Below are 19740 nucleotides of genomic sequence, written 5' to 3' on the forward strand. Positions count from 1 at the left end.
TTCTCTAGCATCTTCTCCTGAGCACCGCCCGTGACAGAGCACTCCCTACCACACATGGCGCTTGTCCCTCACTCTCCCAGGGCTGGTGCCTTTTCCTGTGGAGAAAGGCTGGACACTTCTGGACTTTCCCATCAGCCTCCCACCCAGCGTTTTGTTCTGGTCTTCTCCCAGGAATTCCTAGGTTGTTCTTGGTGTTCTCCAGCCCCTGGTCAGCTTTGTCTCAGCTCCCCCCACCTGGAGACTCCCACCTGGGTTTCTCTGCAGCCGTCTCTCCTCCTGTGTGGGGCCCATGCCTCGGGCTACTCGGTTTTTCTCGCTCACATCCCCACCTCCTGGCCTTCCTCTCTTGCCTCTCTGACTCAGGCTTCTGGACGCAGCTGAGCTATAATGAGCCAAAATGAAATGTTCTACCACTGTATTGGGTTTCCCCTGGTGGTTCAGCTGGTAAAGAATCCACCTGCAATGCAAGAGACCTGGGTTTGATCCCTGGGTTGGGAAGTTGCCCTGGAGAAGGGAATAGCAGCCCACTCCAGTATTCTGGCCTGGAGAATTCCATGGACAGAGGAGTCTGGTGGGCTACAGTCCACGGGGCGTCAAAGAGTTGGACAGGACTGAGCGACTAATACACAACTGTATTAGGTTTTCCAGAGAAACAGAACCAACAGGAGATATACACACCTACCTCTCTGTCTACCTAGGTCTATAAAATAAGGAATTGATTCATATGATTGTGATCTGCTGTCTGTAAGCTGGAGACCCAGGAAAAGTCAGTGGGGTGGTTCCAGTCCAAGCCTGGAGGTTTGAGAACCTGGGAGCTGATGATGTAAGTGTCCCGGTCCTGGAGGAGGCCAGTATCTGAGCTCCAACAGGCAGAGAGTAAATCCTCTCTCCACGTTTTTGTTCTATTCAGGCCTTCAATGGATCGAATGATGCCACCACTCCGGGAGGGGCATCCGCCTTACTCAGTCTACAGGGACAGATGCTAAATGCTCTCCTAGATGCACCAGGATAATGTTCAGCCAGACGTCCGGGGACCCCACAGCCCAGTCAAGTTGACAGAAAATCAACCATCACAACTGACCCGTCTCTTTGTCTCCTTCCACCCCGAGCAGCGCCTGTGGAGTAAGGAAGGCCGCTGGGGTCTGCAGGGATGAGCCTGTGTGCTGGCTGTCCTTACGTCCTCGGGGCTGCAGGTGCCACTCAGGCCGTTCCGGTGGTAGGAGGCCCGCGGAGGCGCACAGCCGGGGGTGACCACGTTGGGATCTCAGCACCCGACTCGCGGGGGACGGGGCTCTCCACCCCATCAGGAGAGCCTACCCCAGCTGGCAGGCCTGGAGCAGGGGATAAAACGGGGCGGCAGCTGAGGACAGAGACCCTGATAAGAATGACAGACGCACCTTCCCCACCAGTTTCTCCACAAAGCTGCAGTCAGCCACGGATTTCATCCCCCAGGTTCTGTTCTCGGTGCATCAGGTCAGCTGCCCTGACGGAGGCCCCGGGCTCTCTCTTTCCTGCACGGCCCTCCCCTCCCCTCCGTGACCTCTTTATTATAAATGGAGAGACCCCGCAGTGTGGCTAATATTCAAATCGTTGTTTTACTTTGTAACAGCATGTACCCCGGTCAATAAGGATATATTTGTGGGTTTATTTGCTTGGTATCTGTTCTCCCCACTAAAAGGTAAATTTATCAAGGTCAGGGTCCGTCCTTCCGACTTATAGTTAAAGGGCTGCAACGTGGGCCCACCTGCCCCACTGTTGGGTGCATGGCCGTGGGCTGCATGCGCTTGTGCACGTGATCTCCTTCTCTTACCCAAAGCGGCCCACAGAGTAGGATTGCCTGTCCCCATTTTACAAATGTGGAAACTGAGACGATGAGAAGCTGGGGGTCCACCATCAGTGGTGACTCCCAGCTCATTTCACTCCGCAGTCCAGCCTCCTTCACAAGGGGGCACCGGAAACAGTTAAGAATCTCGGGGCAGAAATGATGGGAGATGCTGACAGCTTTTACCTAAATCAGGGTATATTGTGTTTGGCCCTGGGGTAGGAGGGACCCTGACTCTTTTTCTGAGTTTTCTTTTGGTAAATTCACTACACGACAGGACTGGACTGTCTTCCAGTGTCTAAACCACTCTAGGGAGGGGTTCCTATGCCTTCCAAGAAACACAACCCCAGCGCAGCGTGCCCAAGCAAGAGGCTGGGGATGAATGGCGACCCTAGAAGGAGAAAGAGGTGCCTCCGCTCACCGGAAGGGTCACAGAGGAGAGAAGATGAGGGACCTGGGGGCAGCTTATTTTGCCCATGAGGTTGAGCAGCAAGCTGGAGGGCGGCAGCCGTGAGAGGAGGCAAGGGCGCAAAGTGGCCGGGAGCCTGGGGACTGTGGGGACCGTGGCTGTACGACTGTCTTCAGCTGTCCCCAGAGCTGGCTCCAGATCCAGGAGATGGACGTGTCTATTATTTATGGGTTGAATCTGGCCAGAAAATTGGTGGCAAGGTGAGCAGGTCGAGGAGGCAGATACCTAGGGAGACTGGGCTGTTCAGAGGCCAGAGATCCAGAGGAAGCGGGAGGTGGGGGGTGGGGGGCATCTGGGACGCGGTGGCCTGAGAGCAGGAAGTGAGGTAGGGTTTCGAAGGTGGAGCCTTTCTGGGGACAGGGGCGGGGTGGTGGAGTGGGCGGCAGGAATGGTAGAGCAGGTGGCTGGGGATGGTCCCGGCTGCTCCCCAGGCTGATGGCTGGGCCTGTGCCGAGGCCCCAGGGTGTGACAGGAGGGACGGGGTGACAGTCACAAGGCTGAGGGTGGGACAGGCCGATGGGGGAGCTGCAGGTATGCCAGGGTGCCACACAGGGGGGTGGCCTCACACAGCTCACCCTGACCCTTAGGTGTGGGGAGTGTTCCCGGGAGAGGCCTGCAGGGTGGGGGAGGGCTGGGCCTCAGCCGAGGAGAAGGCCGGTGAGGAGGAGATGGCGGCGGGAAGGAGGAGGCTGTTTCAGAGGAAGGGCGGGGGACCAGGTCAGGGGATGGCCGTGGGAATCCGGGGGTGGAGCTGGATCATGGGAGGAGTCCAGGGGGCTGTGCAAGTGACTCGGCAGAGGGGAAACAGCAGGTCCAGGGGGACAGCTGACCCCCGCGCCACAAAGAACACAGTACTGGCAACCCCTTGGGCGGTGGTGGGAAGTTGGGACACTTGGGCCTCTCGGGGTGACCCACACCTGGACTGACCAGAGGGTGGGTGGATCTGTCCAGACGTGGAGAAATTACAGATGGTTGTAATTCAGTCACAGAGGGTAGTGAGGTATTTGGTTCATCTGATGGAAGGTTCCAGAAATGGAGGATGTTTAAGGTGAGGGATTTCAGCAGGAGAGTGCAAAAGGCGAGAGCTGTCCACAGAGCCTCACAGCAGGCCTGCCAGGGCTATCGAGGAGCTTCTTCACCTGAGAACAGGAAGACAATGCCGCGTGACTCAAGGATTAAGAGGCAAAACATGAGAAGTCCACGCAGAGCTCAGACAGTGAACTACTGTCACCCCATTTAAGGATGAGGACACACCGGCTGAGGTGGATGAGGTGGCACCCCGGTGATGGTCCCCACCAAACAACTCCCCCTCTGGAACAATCCCCGTCCTCCCTTGGGATTTCTGGCCTTGGCTTCCTCAGTCTCCCACCAGCCAGCAGTGGTCACAAGCACGCTTGGACTAGCAGACTTTGTGGCTGCAGATGTCCACCCAAGTTTACAGACAGGTGATGCCCCCAAATCTGAGGCTCTGCATGTTGTGAGGCTCACCCCGGGGCAGACCTCAGAAGAGGACATCTTCACCCTGCCGCTGACACAAAGCCTCAAGGTCATGTCTGTCTGGGCTATTCAGCATGGTGAGCTCCGGGGGTTTTAGAGGCCAAATAAAAAGGGGCCAGAGTTGTGCAGATGAGGGACACAAGGATGAGCCGTTGAGGCGAAGACCAAGGTGAGGCCCATGATGCCGGTGTTGTTCTCGCTATCAAGTGTAAGCTGCGTTTGGAGCTGGGACATTTCATGCAGGCTTAGTGGGGGATGGAGAGCAGACCCACAAAGTCACTGCCATCCTTTCTTTGCAGGCAGCATCCCTCAAACCTGGACAGGTGAACAAACGTGGAGACAAGGGTCTGGGAGGGTCCAGTGAGCAGGATGGTCCCTTCTGGGGAATACTTGTGTTCCTGGCATTCGGACAGATGACCAATACTTGTTGTTCAGTCATTAAGTCATGTCTGACGCTTTGCAACCCCATTGATTGCAGCACACCAGGCCTCCCTGTCCCTCACTGTCTCCCAGAGTTTGCCCAAGTTCATGTCCAGTGAGTTGGTGATGCCATCCAACAATCTCATCCTCTGCCATGCTCTTCTCTTGACCTCAATCTTTCCCAGCATTGGGGTCTTTTCCAATGAGCCGGCTGTTTGAATCAGGTGGCCAAAGTAATGGAGCTTAAGCTTCAGCATCAGTACTAGACCAGTACCAGAAATGACCAAAGGTCTCAGTTTATCTGCTTTGGTCCTCTTACGTGGGAGATAGCAGGTTCTGCTAACTAAGGACAGGGACTTTCACAGAGTTCTCTACGGGATTCGAAAATGAACTTTTGCTGCTGCTGAATGATTGCTGATACTTGGAGAAGGCAGCTGTGATCAGAAACTAAGGTTTTTGTTTTTTTTTTTTTTTTTGGCTACGCAACTTATGGGATTAGTTCCCTGACCAGGGCTTGAACCCCAGCCCTTGGCAGTGAGACTGCAGAGCCCTAACCACTGGACCACCAGGAAAGTCCCAGAACTAAGAGTCTTTTAAGAACACATGATGCTGAGCTGGCCTCCTCCTCTTCCATGAGGGATAGACCCCCGTTGGGCTGCATCTGAGTGTGACTGCCTCTCATGATGGACACGTGGGGGTTGGCTGGGGCCCCTGACACCTCACCACTGCCGCAGCCTCTGTCCTCTCTGCACTCATCTCTGCCCCAGCTGCTCCCTCAGGCTGTCTCCATGTATCCCACGTGGACTCCCACCCATCCCACCTGGCTTTTCTCTATCCTGCCACCAAACTGCTCTTGCCAAGCTCACTCACCTTCTCCATGGTGCTGGCCCAAATCATCTTTTGAGCCCGATTTTCCAAAAATCTCTGAGCAGCAGCCACCACTGAGTTAACTTTGGGAGAAGGGTGGAATTGATCCTTCATCTCAACCTTTCACTTGAAAAAGTAACGCATGCAGGCCATTTAAAAATTCAACCAGTACAGAAAGTATACAATTAAGTTCTCCCCACCTGATTACAGTGCCTCTCGTGCAAATGTTCTCATAGGTTTTTGCAGACATTTTCATGAATATGAAATTTATCATGTAGCTCCTTTTTCTCATCTTCTCCACAACTGGGGGTGTCCATACGCCCTGTTTTGTATTTGGCTTTTCACTTCACTCATTCTGAAGATCATATTCCACCCTTTTTGAAGAGTCCCTCCTGCCCTTCTGAGAACCACACTGGTTTTCTACCTGGTAGGCAGCCCTTGGTCAGCAGCAACTCCCTCAAGCTGACCTGTAAAGGTGGGACTTCCTTGTTCATTCTTGGCCTTCTTTTAATTTAAACCGTCCCCCTACATCACCCCATCTACTCCCAAGGCTTTCACTGCCATCCAATATGTGGTGGGCTATGGTCTATAGGGTCACAGAGACTGAAGCGACTTGTCATGCATATATGCATGTATGTGGACAACTCTGGCACCTCCAGCTTGGCCCTTGCTTCTGAGTCCCCGGCTTACATGGAATCACCAAGAGAACACGATCAACATTAAATTCATGGTTTTTCCCCTTGACCTGACTCCTCCCACTCTCCCCCCATGTCCAAGCAACCCCCAAGTCCTGGAGATACTACTCCCTAACCATACTCCTCTCTGCTCTGTTGGCTATCCAAGCTCTCCCCTGGAGGCTGCGCCAGCCTCCTGCCTGGTTTCCTGATCCACACCTGCTCCTCAGTCCTGTGATGTGGAACATATAAATCTGATTACGTTTATGTCCCTGTTGAAAACCCTGCAGCATTTCCTGTTGCTTTGAGGATCAATTTCAAAATCCTCAGGCTGTCCTGGAAGGGCTGGCAAGATGGGCCCAACCCACCTCTCGGCCAACTCTGGCTTCCCCAGTGCTCAGCCCCGGAAACTGCTGGAAGATGGCTTCTCTTCGCCCTGGGACTCTTCCTTCACCTGACTTTGATTCCACCTGGAAGACTTCCCAGTCTTGGCACTGGTCAGAACCCCACCTTACCTCTGTAATCCTGCGTCTTTTTTTCCCTCGAGCCCCTAACATTCTCACGACTAGGACTGTGGCTGTCTTGTTTATTCCTGTCACCTCAGGGCCTAGCAGAGCCTGGCAGGTAGAAGATGCTCATTGGGTGAATGTTTGAAGACACAAGTGCCCGCTTGTGCCTACCTGCACCCCCTGCACACTCTGGCCCCTTACCTGGGCACCATGCTTTCTGGTGTGCAGTACAATACCGTGGCTGAGAACTTGGGCTCGAGCCAGAATGCCTGGGGTCTGAACTCAGGCTCTGCCAACGAACTAGCTGTGTGACCCTGGATGAAACATTCAGTATCTCTGTGCTTTGGTTTCCTCATTTGTGGTGTTGTTCAGTCGCCAAGTTGTGTCCACCTCTCTGCGACCCCATGGGCTGCTGCACACCAGGCTTCCTGGTCCTTCACTATCTCCTAGTTTGCTCAAATTCATGTCTACTGAGTCAGTGATGCTACTCAACCGTCTCATCCTCTCTTGCTCTCTTCTAGGCACTAATAATAGTATGTGATTCCGAGGATTAAATAAAACAATTCCTAAGTCACTGATTACAGGAAAAAAACAGTCAAGTGCTCTGCAGTGAATCCAGTGTTTCTCCTCCCCTTCATCCCCGGCCGCGGTGAGCCAGCTGTCCCCTCAGTCCCTCTGTACTCCTCCGGTGTCTCTCCGGCTACTTTAAGGCCCCTGAGAATAGGCCTCCTGTCTGCTGTCTGCTGCTCCACAGTCCCCTGGGAAAAGCGGACTCAACACTTACTGCACTGAATAGAGGTTAAGGCTAATAGTGGCTAGGGAAGCTGGCCTGGACTCACTTTTCCAGGGGAATCTGTAAGAACAGAAGTGAAAGCTGACTTATTCGGTTTCCTATTTTAGAATTTGAAGCAGCTCACCTCCAGAAACTTTAGGTTTTATCTTGATACCCCACAGTTAAACCTAAGATGGCTATAAAACATTGTGAGAACTGCCATAGTGAGGAACAAGGGGTAAAATGCTAGGATGGAGCTTATAGTGAAATGAATAAGTTTAATAGTGATTTAACAAAATGCAAATTGGAAAGCTTTCTATTTTACATGTTTTCTTTTTTTCCAGAAAACTAGGCTCTAGATCATGACATCATTCCCCTTTCAAACTGAAACGTACTAATTAATGCTTGGAGTTTGAATGGAAGCCAGGTGTCTGACACTTGGAGGCCTGTGAACCTTGGGATGTATCTGTGTCTCACCATAGCCCTTCCAGGCGCTGACTCATTCCAGGAGTTGGGTTCATGTATTTTGAACGCTGAAGTCCCTGTGGCGGCCCGGGCACAAGTTACTTTTGTTTAAAGTGTAAAATGAAATCTCTCAGGAACGCCCCCAGTGACATCACAGGAAATTTTGAACTTGAATCAAATGAGAAGGTGGTTATTTCCAAGAAATCCGTTAATACTTAACAAGTCTCTGAATACCTGAAGGCCAAGAGACAGAGGAGAAGTCCATCTAGAAGACCTCCCACTTTCCACCCTGCTGGTGGGGACAAAATCGCTTCTGTGACTGAGGGCTGTGCGCCACCTGCTAAAACAGACTGTATCCAACTCAGCGGGTTCTATCCAAGCCATTTATTTGAAACGCCAACTATATGTAGGATAAAGTCAGTGTTACATGCTTGTCAGTAACAGTAGAAAAATAGAACCAGTGAAAACCTCTGTACAACCGTAATGGTACTCAAAAGAGAAATGGATCGATCGTTTTACAATGCTTCCCACAGACGAGTTCAAGTTCGGAGGTACCTAAATAAAAATACTATGTATTTCTTTAAAAAACACTATGTACAGTCGCAGCGTAAACAAGTTTTACAAAGTACTGGTTATGCAGGTTGTAGAAAACACTTGCATAGGACATGAAATCAGTTTTAAGAAAAATTTCTGAGCCTTTAGCATTGAAGGCACTTGACTTTATACCAGTAACAGCACAACCACAAGAAATGCAGTGTTGCAGAAGACACCACCTCTCTCAAGTGCAGACGTGGTGCATCCACAGCAAGTGGAGTTCAGGAATCTCTCTCTCAGCCACCCCGCCTAAGAGCAAGGCTCCGTCCCACCCACACACACAGTCACGTGCAGGTACACCATGAAGCTCCCAGAGCTCCTCTCAGCTCTTAAGACAGAACCCACGTAAACACTCAAACACAAGAGGTTATTTTCAAGATACACACTTGCAAGTCATCTTTCTACAGAAATGGCCACAGCATTATAATATTCAGAATATGGAAGATTGACTCATGGTCTGAGGGTTTTCTAGAGGAAAAAAAAAATCAAAAGACTTGCCAATACAACAATTACATAACAGCTATTGCAATCAATAGGACAAAGAGACAAGTTAACATTTCATAGAACACTGTTTATACAATAGTGTTAATGGAAAAATAGCACAACACCCTTTAGTGTGTGACGGTAACTCTTTTAGTAAGGTTATCTGTAATGAGGTTTGAAAGTAAACTCCTTGGTAGACAAAGTAAACCACTGCAGAACGGGGATAGCACCCATCACCGCTGCTTTAATAGTAACTTTCAACAGTAAGTTAAAGGTCAGCCAAATAATTAAAAAGTCAAACATTTCCCTTTGAGTTCAGTCCTAAGATAAAAACATAAATGCTTTAGAATTGTGAACAAGTATCTTACAAGTGTTTCACTAAACTTATTTTCCCTAAAAGGCAGATTTAAACATGAAAATACGTATTTTGCCGAGTCGTTACTGAGACCTCTAGAGACCGACACACGGCGGGGTCAGCTTTGTACCCTCTGGTGAGGCTGCGTGTGCTGTTTTCCATCCATCAATGGACAAGTGCTATCCACTGCTACTCAAGTTTGAAGAACAAATCCAAAGAAAATCCAATGAAGAACAGGTTTTTGCTTTTTTTTAAGGAGGCATAAACAAGAATTAGGTAAAGTTTCATAGAGAGTTCAACAATTAAAAAAAAAAAAACTCAAATAAAAAGAAGTCATTTAAAATCCTTAAAATCTACCTGGTTACCGAAATGTCAGGAGAGCTTAGGTCTAGGGATGTGCCTAGAAAAAGCTACAGGGGCGCTGAGAAAGCTTATGCATGGTATGTGGACAATTCAAGACTCTTTTTTCAGGAATAAGTTTTGTCTTTCTTGCTATCTTTTCCCCTTAGGAGTCATACCTATGACTCTGAACTGAAATTATTAATCAAGATCACAGAATTAAAACAAAAATGTGAGAACAAGACCAACAGCATCTTGAAGAAACGTGGATCCTCTGCTTCCGCTCCAGGGTCTAACTGGCATTCGCCAACCTCAACATGGTGGGCACCAAAAGTGGCGATTGTCTAACGGCCTGATTGTCCATGGCCTCAAGAGGAGATCTGGTGTGTCGAGATTTGGTTCTCAGGAAGTTTCTACACCGAGTAAAACGCCAGGCCCTACGGCCTAAGTTTTATATTATACATGTTAATTTCTCAGAGCAATCTTACTCAGACTTCACATTTATCTTAGTACAGCACTGAAAGATTTTAATGCTTACAAAGCATTAAAAAAGATTGAAGAGATGGGGTCAAAAGCCAGAGGCACATAGCTATTCAACCTACCCTATTGACCATATTTCACGAGACACATTAAAAATCCATTAACCCTACCCTAACACAAAACCCACGTCTGTTCAGCTTCTGCAAGTCACAGCAGTCCACAGTCCCACAGCACGTTTCTCTCTATACACAGTTCAGCCAGGTATGCTGCCAAATTATTAAAAACAAACTTCATAAATTAAATAAAACTACTAACAGTGGGTCACTTCTTTTATATTTTGGGGACATGAAAGAATATTTAATAAATTTTCAGAAATATGCCATGTGGGGCATCAATAGCTCTTATGTCTTTAAAAAAAAAAACAAACACAAAGAAACGGGTTGGAGATCAGAAAGACTTCCCCACCAACTGTATCTACTCACTCTTAATTGCAGTACCAGCACAGCACAGTCTGAATTCAGAAGAGAAATTTAAAACTGTATCAAAAGAATTCATGTCAACACATGTACATAATACACCTTAAGGAATGCGATGGAATGAATATTTTTTGTTTCTGAGGAGAGACAGACCGAGATTAGTTTCAAAAGACACCGTCATCTTATTACAAAAGGTCAAACCTCCTAAAAATGAGAACAGAGTCCTGAAGTTTTCCGTCATAAAAAAAAAGGAACCTCAGAGGTGATGATATGCAGCTGATCTCATAGCAGCCTGGTGCTGACTCTGGGAGACCCATGGCTTGGTGTGCAGCGTGGCCAACATCGACGGATGCACGGGCAGCAGCTAACTTAGGCAGGCAGCGGAGCGAGTGGCAGCGGTTTGCCGGTGCAGACAGATCAACTGACGTGTTCCCATTTTTGAGACTATCCACTGTTAGGATTTTTTAACATGTCAGATTATTCCTGAGTGTACATCCACAGGGTAAAGTAGGAAGAGACTGTAAGAGAAACTACAGTTTCGGGAAAAATCAGAGTTGTTGACATCCAATAGAAACCTATTTACTTAAAAGTGCACGTAATTCATTTATATGATAGCTTGTAAAGGCTCCCTAGCCCTGCATAGTTTTAGAGTGAGTGTGATTCAGAGTTGTATATATGTGTATATACATACAGAGAGGAGGCTCCCGAACATCCTTCAAGTGAGGGAGTGCTCAGAAAGTCTCTTTTCTTCTAAGTGCTACGGCTGTGTGTTATGTGTAAAAATACAAAGTGAATGCTCAAATAATGTTGAAGTGATTTAAAAACTCAAATGCTAATATATTTACATTGGAGAGTAAGAAAACAACAGTCCTTAGCTCACACATTGCCCTTCTAAGGGAAAGGATCTTAAAAGATCCCATGTGCTCAGTGGTTCAGTGAAATCCCAAACCAGCGTCCCCAGGGGAGTTCAAGTAGGACATGTAGTGTTTCACTGGAAAAAAAAAAGGTTTTTCTTTTTTGGTGACAAAGCATTATGCATTATACAATAACTTTTTAAAGGACACCAAAATTCTGACACACTTTGAAAAACACTTAAAACAGCTACTTACAAACACCAAATGACATCCATAAAACTGAAGCCCTTTTGTTTTTTTCCCCACAAGAGCAGGACAACTGAAGGCAGCCAGCAGTCACTCCCCCCTCAGCTGCTGAGCTGATGCTCAGAAGCAGCGATCCCGACGCGCAAGCTTAAGTGACTAATTCCACTGCTTAGGATTCCAAGGCAGCTGATCGCTTTCAAACCTCATTGAGCGAAACTCTAATCCACATGACCAGAACCTGCAGTGATTCTAACAGAGTCTGCACTGTGGATGAAACAACAAGCTTTTGCCTGGATGCAGAAGGCTTTTCTCCTTGTTCTTTCCTGAACTAGGAAAACTTCAGGATTCCTGATTGGACTCCTGCTGGAGGAATGAAGATCAGCTTCCAGGACTTATTTAAATAGGATGACATGAGATTTATGAAGACTGAGCAGGAAGGTTTCTGAACTGAAACAACTACGGAAAAGAGAGGAGCATTTTGATGTGCTGTTCTTTGGAATTTCTATAATTAAAAAATAAACACAGAACTATTTCATAAGAAAATACATCTTAGTGTGCAATCCAATGCACGTGGAAATAGGTAGATGAAAGGTAAAATGCAAAAAGTATGAAAATACAGTTCTTTAAATGTGGCAATAAAGTTTAACATACTGATATAAAACCAATACAGATAAAACAAAGGTACAAGTGCAAAAAAATTCCATTGTTTGTAAAGAGGGAAAAAAAAAAAGTGCCAGCTTGCTTGTTCTTAAAAATGCTTTCCCACACAATTGTTCAAACACAAAACAGACAGATGCAGCATTCAAAATAACCCTCTTAGCATGCCATGTCTAATAAACATGTATATACAAAAACTAGAATAAAATAATGTGAAACTGAGTTATCAGCTGGCATCAATAAACTGGTCTCTAAGTTGTTGGGTTACATCATAAAACAGGATGTTTCACATCTCAGGCACGGGCGACTTGGAGGTTGCTCTCAGAGGGCAGACTTTTTGTAGAGGAAGTCTGGCTTGCTCGGGGACCTCCTTCCTCTGCTGACTGAATCTTCCCTTTCCAAATCTGTATTTCGCTGAGCTACATGGCCCAGGGACTCATCTGCCAGTCTTCTGCCAGATCTCTCTTCTGGAGCTTCAGAGCTACATGCAGAATGTGAAGGTCGGTTAGGAGTCAGCCCAAAAGTCAAGTCAGTCTCCATTGCTGCTCGCCCCCTGACATGGGCTGAACCACTGCCAGCATTTTCTGGGGCTGCCAAGGGAAAATCTGGCCGCTGGGGAGGCTGCTCAACAACGTCGAGGTGTATCGGCTCACTCTTCTGTCTGTGTGGATGCCCGTCGGGGGGAAGTGGATATTCTCTCCTAGTTTCTTCCTGCTTTTTAGGTGAGGTCTGGCCTGGTAGGTAGGCTGACTTTAAGCCACTTGGTGATGCCTTATTGTGGCTATACAAATCGGGACCAAAATATCCACCTTGTGAAGGGGAGGGGGTACGTCTGCCAGGGGCAGGAGTGGATGGTCTGCAAGCAGCATTTGAGAAGTCATAGAAATCTGGATATTCCTGCTGATTTTCTCGAGCATCTGTTTTTTGCTCTAGTGTGTGTTTCTTTTGAGACGTGTGTGTATGCCTCTGTGGAATACACGACAGATGCTGGGGAGGCCCTGGTCCTACTTCAGAAACTGCCTGGCTTAATTCTGTGTCCACAGCAAGTTCTGGAAGCCTCCTGTCCTTGAGTGACAGCGTGGACACACCCATGGCAATATCTGGCATTAGATCGTTTAGCACAGGTTGTGTGCACTGCAAACAGAAACAAAACAGGGGGAAGGTTAAAAAGGCCTGTGACTCCCTCTTTTTCAAATGATGTTCACTGATTTTATTTCCTCATTATAAAAACACATGCTTAATTTTAAGAATAATAAAAATCTAGAAAACTATAAAAAACCCCACAAAACCCCAAACCTTCCCTACTGAGATAACCACTATTATTAACATTTTGAAGCAGTTCTCTCACCTTTTTAATTTTGCACATATACAAATTTTCATAAAATTTAGTGCATATATAATACTGTCACTAAATTTTCTTTCAGATTTCTATTTAAATTACTGCATACTATTCCACTGTATTGATGAGGCATGACTGCTTAACTATTCTTCCACTGTGAGACCTTAAGGCAGTTTCCAATTTTTCATTATTATAATCAGGACTGCATGGAACATATAGATAAATTACCTTCAAAGGGAGTTTTATTTAATTATAAAGTAGTAGAATTTTTGTAACTGTGGCACTGAGGCCCAGGTCGATAAGATGGAAATTGGGTTTATCCAACACTATTAACCTTTGTTATTTCTTCTTTTTTGAGGGGTTGGAGTGGATAGCAGGGAGAATAGGCAGAAGGGTAAAAGGTGAGGAAGGACCATAATTTGACTCAAGGTATACACTCGTCCAGTCATCTTTCAATGGAGATTCCCTGAATATATGTATCTTTTGTTTATCTCTTATGTTGAATGCTACTGATAATGTGTGACTAAGCAGGAAGACTTAAAAATCAATACTGTTTTTTTTTCAAATATATTATATACAACAAAAATTCAACCTTCAATGCAGTGCAAGATTAAGCAAGGAAGTCTCGCTTAATTTATTAGCGACTAGAGCTGGCAACGGTGATTTCCAATTAAATAAGTGCTCTGATCAAACAGCTTGCTAGAGGCAGAGACACTCATGACACACATGAGGGTCAATTTTCTGCCTATTTCATGAATGGGGAGTCTCCTGCCACACTGTTCCTGACGGTATGCTCAGCTACAAGTAGCTTCCCCTTCCCGCCCCACCAAAGCCTTTGGGAGAATAGCAGACTCTACAGAACAGAGGCTAAGAACAGACTCTAGACATGCACATGCTTGAAGAGTACACTGTGAAACCAGTAACAACATCACCTGTGTTGCCCAGTAACTCCACCTCATCCAGACAGCTGCACGTGAACATAAGGGAAGGCACTCACTTCTTCCCACCACACACATCTTATCTCTTTTCTCTGGACTTTCTCATCCACCTACACTCTCTTTTTCTCTCCAATTTCCACACTCCGTAAGTCTACGCTTTCAGCTTGTCAGTTACACTTCGGTGCACTGCTGAGTCCCAGGTACGGCTCCTGGGGCCTAGGAAATTGCTTTTAACATTCCAGAAACTTTTACCTTTAGGTAAGTCACTGAAGTGCGGACTCACCACTTGTTTCTCAGATGCCATCGTTGCTGAGGCGGCAGCGGCAGCAGCCACCGTCTGTCTCCCCAGCCCCGTGGTGCTGGTACAGTCAGGGGCCGCTGCTTTCACGCCTGGCAAGTAGACTGGAGGGGGGCCAGCTTTAGGGGCTGCTCTGGAGTGAAACAGTGAGTGATTACAGGGATACGAAAATGAACGTGACGGGTGCTGATTGGGAGGTCTCTGCTTCCAGCCTGCTTTGAGCTGGTTGTGGACTGGGGTCGCTGGCGGGTGGTAGGGAGGTGGTGGTGGGGGTAAGGGTGGATGGAAGGCCACGAAAGAGTCCAGGTCTGTAAACATGGTTTCTGCAGTGGGGGTGCTGTTAACTCGACCTCTCCCAGACTGTCTCATTGTCAAGAGTGGACTTTCATCTCCAAAGCGTTCATCAGGGAAGAATTTGTGAGGATTCTAAGAAAGAATGGAGGGGGAGAAAGTTAAGATATTTGTTAGCAGATTTCTTGGACAGAAATTTACAGGCTGAGAGAGTTAAGTGAGTACCTAAGAAAACCACATTCCTTAAAAGTAAAAGGCACAACATATTTTTCTAGGCCTGAAGCTCAAGGAAAAATAACCTTAAAAACACTATGTAAAACAGCAGAGTACAGCCTCCATAGCCTAAACTACAGCTATTAAGGAGGGCTGCTTAATTGAATACCCCAGAAAGCAGGTCAGTAATGTCTTGCAAGATTATGTGATGATAAAAAACAAGAAATAAAACCTAATTCAAATAGGTCTTTCGGATGAAAATAAAATTACCATTAAAAACCAAAAGAAGGGGTAAGGAGCCAAGATGGTGGAGGAGTAGGACGGGGAGATCACTTTCTCTCCTACAAATTCATCAAAAGAATAACTGAACGCAGAGTAAACTTCACAAAACAACTTCTGATCGCTAGCTGAGGTCATCAGGCGCCCAGAAAAGCAGCCCACTGTCTTCGAAAGGAGGTAGGACAAAATATAAAAAGCAAAAGAAGAAAAGGCATACAAGTGAAGATCCTCCTAGAACTTTCTGATAAAACATCCGTATGCATTCAGTCTGAAGTAAAAACTACAAAATACTATTATATAGGAATAAGTTTGATTAATATTTTGATAAACATATGGGGATACTTAAATTATACAAATTACACATTTAAGAGATCAAATTAAGATGTAATTTAGAATGGCAAAGAGAACAGAAATGAACAAAAACAAGACTTTTAGGGGTGGAAACTACAGTAAAAATTGAAAATCAAGAACCTACAAATGGTCTTCTCCTTGCCTAGGGCCACCATACCATGTTCCCCTTTGAAAACTCAGGCTAAAATGCTTTGCAGTCAGTGGCACAAAAACAATGCAATCACTTGATCAGATGAAATCATAGTCTCTGCTTTAGTTGCTGTGAAGATTACACATTTTATACAAAAATACTACTCTTTTTTGTACTAAATAATTATTAGAAATGGGTTTCTTCCTGCTAGTTCAAAAAGCTTATATGGTTTGAACTATTGTGCAAAAAAGCTTGTAAAAGGGAGGAGAGATGGGGAAAGGGGGGCATCTGGAAGGTCTGATAAGGATGTAGTAGGTCACAACCTGAAATCTAGTGACCAAATCAGGGAAAGAAAAGCAGCAGAGGGTCAGAATTTTCTGCTTTCTCTTCCACCTCTGTTGGGTGTACACACCATGAGCTTTCAGGAGTCACCATTTATGTGCTCATTATGTGCAAGACACATAGCTGCTTTATATACAGCTACTTGTGTCTTCACAATTCATTTTAGAGGTAAAGAAACTGATACTCACAGAGGGTATGTAACTTGCTCTAAGTTAACTAACTGCTAAGCAGCATCGCCAGGATATAAAACCAGTTCTCACTCTAGAGCCTGTGCCCCATCCACTCTACCACACCGCCCCTCACTGGGGGCTTTCAGGTCATCCAAGACACCAGGGACAGTTGAAGAAGCACGTACAAAGAAAATGACACGCTAGGAGGGCTCCTTGGGATGTCAGAAAATACTGCCTGAGTGACAGTCCAGGCTCCTTGTATTTTATTTTTTCAGGTACAAAGCTGACTATTTGTCTAGACTTAGAAATCACACATTGCAAATTTCAAAAATATGACAAAAAACACAAACATCACAAAATCCAAAAGAATACCAATAATATTTTCCTTATTAAGAACAGTTGATCTAACAGCTGATCTGATAGCGATCTAACACAAGACTCCCTGTTTGAGGGGGTGGAGGCCTGCTCCCCACCTGCAGGAGCTCCGCCGCGGCGTCGGCGAGCCCGAACTCTCTCAGCACGCGGATCTGGATCTCGTAGCTGACCGTGGCGCCCTCCCCGCAGTTGAGCGCGTAGGCCCTCTGCACCTGTTCCGTGTGCCGCAGCTCCTGCAGGCGTCTGACCATGTCCTTCATGACGAGGAGACGGGGAACTGGAAGGAGAGAAACAGTCTGTAGGCACAGTACCTGAGCCACCCAAGAGACCACCTGCTGAGTGCAAGGAAAAAAAAAAAGCATGTGTTTTGCATCAGAAGTGTCTCATACATTTTTGATAGTATTTTAATTCCCAGGAAAGACAGTAATTTATATGCATCTAATTATTTTTTTAGGGTTTTAAAATTTCAGTGCCCCAAAGGCTCTTAGTCATACCAAAGAGCCCCTGAACTGCATTATGAGTTCACAGCCTAAACAAAATTTTACTTGCATATATTCTCTGCTGAATCTCAGGATACTTCAAAAGTCTTTTAAATATATCCACTCTTTTATTCAAATAATTTTTTGAGTCCTGACTATGCACCAGGGATTCGACTCAGGTATTAGGGTACACAGAACAAAAGACATGATCCCTATCCTTACAGATCTCTGGTTTTAACGAAGTAAACAAAATAAACCAGCACAGCAGAGGGCCGTCAGTGATCGCAGAGAAAGATGTGCAAAGGACACTGAAGGAATTGGAGGAAGGAGCCCCCAATCCAGACTGGAAGCAGGCAGCGAAGGATTCCTGGACGAGGTAAGCTCTGAATGGAGTCTTGAAGAATGAGAGAAAACCAGGCAGGCAAATAAAGTGGAGCCAAGGTTTTCTGAGCAGAAGGACCAGGCACGTGTAAAACATGCAAGTGAGACACAGCAAGGCACAATCGGATGGCGCAGCCAGGAGACGGTATGAGCAGGAAGGGTAACAGGAGAGGAGGCTAGAAAGAAGGGTAGGGGCAGACCACAGATGACCCTGCATGTCATGACAAGGAATTTAATTTGTATCTGGGGAACAACAGGCAGGCGCTTGTGTGGGGCAATGAGAGGATCCGAGTTGTGATGTGCTAAGTACATTCTGAAAGGAGTGGAAAGCAGGGGTTGGCAAACTATCGCCTGTAGGCTAAAACCACTCTGCCACCTGTTTGTAAATAAAGTTTTACTGACTCACAGCCACACTCATCCGTTTAGGTATTGCGTATGGCTGCCTTTGGCCTATGACTGCAGAGCTGAGCATAGTGCAACAGAGACTGCATATCCCACAAAGCCCCAAATATTGACTACCTAGCCCTTCACAGAAGATGTCTGCCACGCTCTGGTATAAAGGCCAGAGTGGGAATAAGGTTAGAGACAGGTTCACAGGTTAGGAACCTGGACTAAGGATGCAGCAGAGGGCTGGGGAAGAGGGGATGGTCTCTAAGTACCTACGAGACAAATGACTTGAGTGGTCACTGATTATTAATTCTGGGAAAGGGGAGCAACTGTTTATGGAGTGCTTACTTTGTGTCATGCAAACTCCATATCACTCACAGAGCTTCCTTAAATCTTCACAAGAACCCTAGAAAGGAGATATCCTCATTTGACAGACAAGGAAATTAGTGCTCAGGGAAGTAGATGTCTTGTCCACAGTCAGACAAAGTGGCAGAGCCAGAACATGTGCCCAAGAGTCCTCTCCAAAACCGGGATGCCTTACATCGGCACGGTAAGCGAGGAAGGGAGAATTCTGACGGCACGAGCACAGGGCCATGTCTCAGTAAACAGCAGAAGGACAAGTCCCACTTTTCTGAGCACACTTAATTGTAGATCTCTTTGGGCTTTTGAAAGTGAGTTCTAAGATTAAATTATACTGCTACTCAATTGTATTAACTCAAGTTGATAAAGTCCATGATAATTACCAAAGGTTCAAAAGCTGCACAAACCAGCTACAGAAATACTTCTCTTGATACTGTTTATCCAACATACACTTTATTAAATAAATACACAGTGGTCAAATCTGATAAGGCAACAACCAATCAGAGATTAGTTCTGGAATAAAACGAATGTGTTCAATTAAAAGTTCTGTCGTTATGTCTTTTATTTATCCTTAATTGAAACAGACTTCTCAGCAAAAAATGCATAGCATCATTTCCAGTAATGCTATAGTTTGCTGATTTTTTTGGACTCTTGCAATGGTAAGTGACAAGAGCTACACATTTCTGACCCCCTAGATCTCTGTGGATTTTCTTGTTTTAGAAACTGACACGACAGCCCTTTGGTTAACGTGAGCACTGACTGACGCTCAGATGTTTTCGGACATGACAATTATACCTCGATCAATAGACAATAAGATGGAAGCCTGAATTACAATGCATGTACCATTCACAAAGCAGATCGTGGGAAACTCGATCTCCCAGAAACCAATGGCAATCCCATTTTGAGAGGACATATATAGTCTTGAAGATCTAAGTTGATAGTACTCTCCCCAAAGAGTCTTATAATGTGAGAAACACCCTATGGTGATGAAAAATCTGAATTCCTCTAAACCAGGGTTCTCAACAGGCAGTAATTCTGCCCCACAGGCACATCTGGCAACGTGCAGAAACATAGAAGTGCTTCATGAGACCATCTCAAGGTGTGTGTGGGTGCACGCACATGTAAACACACGTGCAACTGGTATCTATTGAGTACAGGCCAAGGATGATGCTGAATACCTTACAATGCAAAGGACGGCCTCCACAAAAGAGAACTATCCAACCCTAACTGTCAAAAGGGCCAAGGCTGAGAAACCCTGAGCTAAGCTGAAAAACTGCACACATTTGTTACTGTAAAATACAAAACAAAAAAACTTAGCTTTTAAGAATTTATTCTTTAGTGAGAACAATAAGGGTATTGGAAGGTGGAAAGAATCAGCATATATAGAGGGGTTACAAAATATGACCAGATCATTCACTTGAATATAAA

General features: G+C 46.1%; 1 protein-coding gene across 1 annotated transcript in view; it reads right to left on the reverse strand.

Moving 5' to 3' along the window:
- Window positions 1–7864: 7864 nt before the first annotated feature.
- Window positions 7865–19740, reverse strand: part of BTBD7 (BTB domain containing 7) — a 98659-nt gene continuing 86783 nt past the window's right edge. The window contains exons 9-11 of the mRNA XM_065906235.1: window positions 16804–16982; window positions 14540–14980; window positions 7865–13113 (exon numbers count right to left, since the gene is read on the reverse strand). Coding sequence (XP_065762307.1) covers window positions 12301–13113; window positions 14540–14980; window positions 16804–16982 — 1433 coding nt within the window. The 3' untranslated portion in view covers window positions 7865–12300. The remainder of the gene's footprint in view (window positions 13114–14539; window positions 14981–16803; window positions 16983–19740) is intronic.

Source organism: Muntiacus reevesi, chromosome 15, assembly GCF_963930625.1.
Source record: "Muntiacus reevesi chromosome 15, mMunRee1.1, whole genome shotgun sequence".
NCBI classification, from domain to species: domain Eukaryota; kingdom Metazoa; phylum Chordata; class Mammalia; order Artiodactyla; family Cervidae; genus Muntiacus; species Muntiacus reevesi.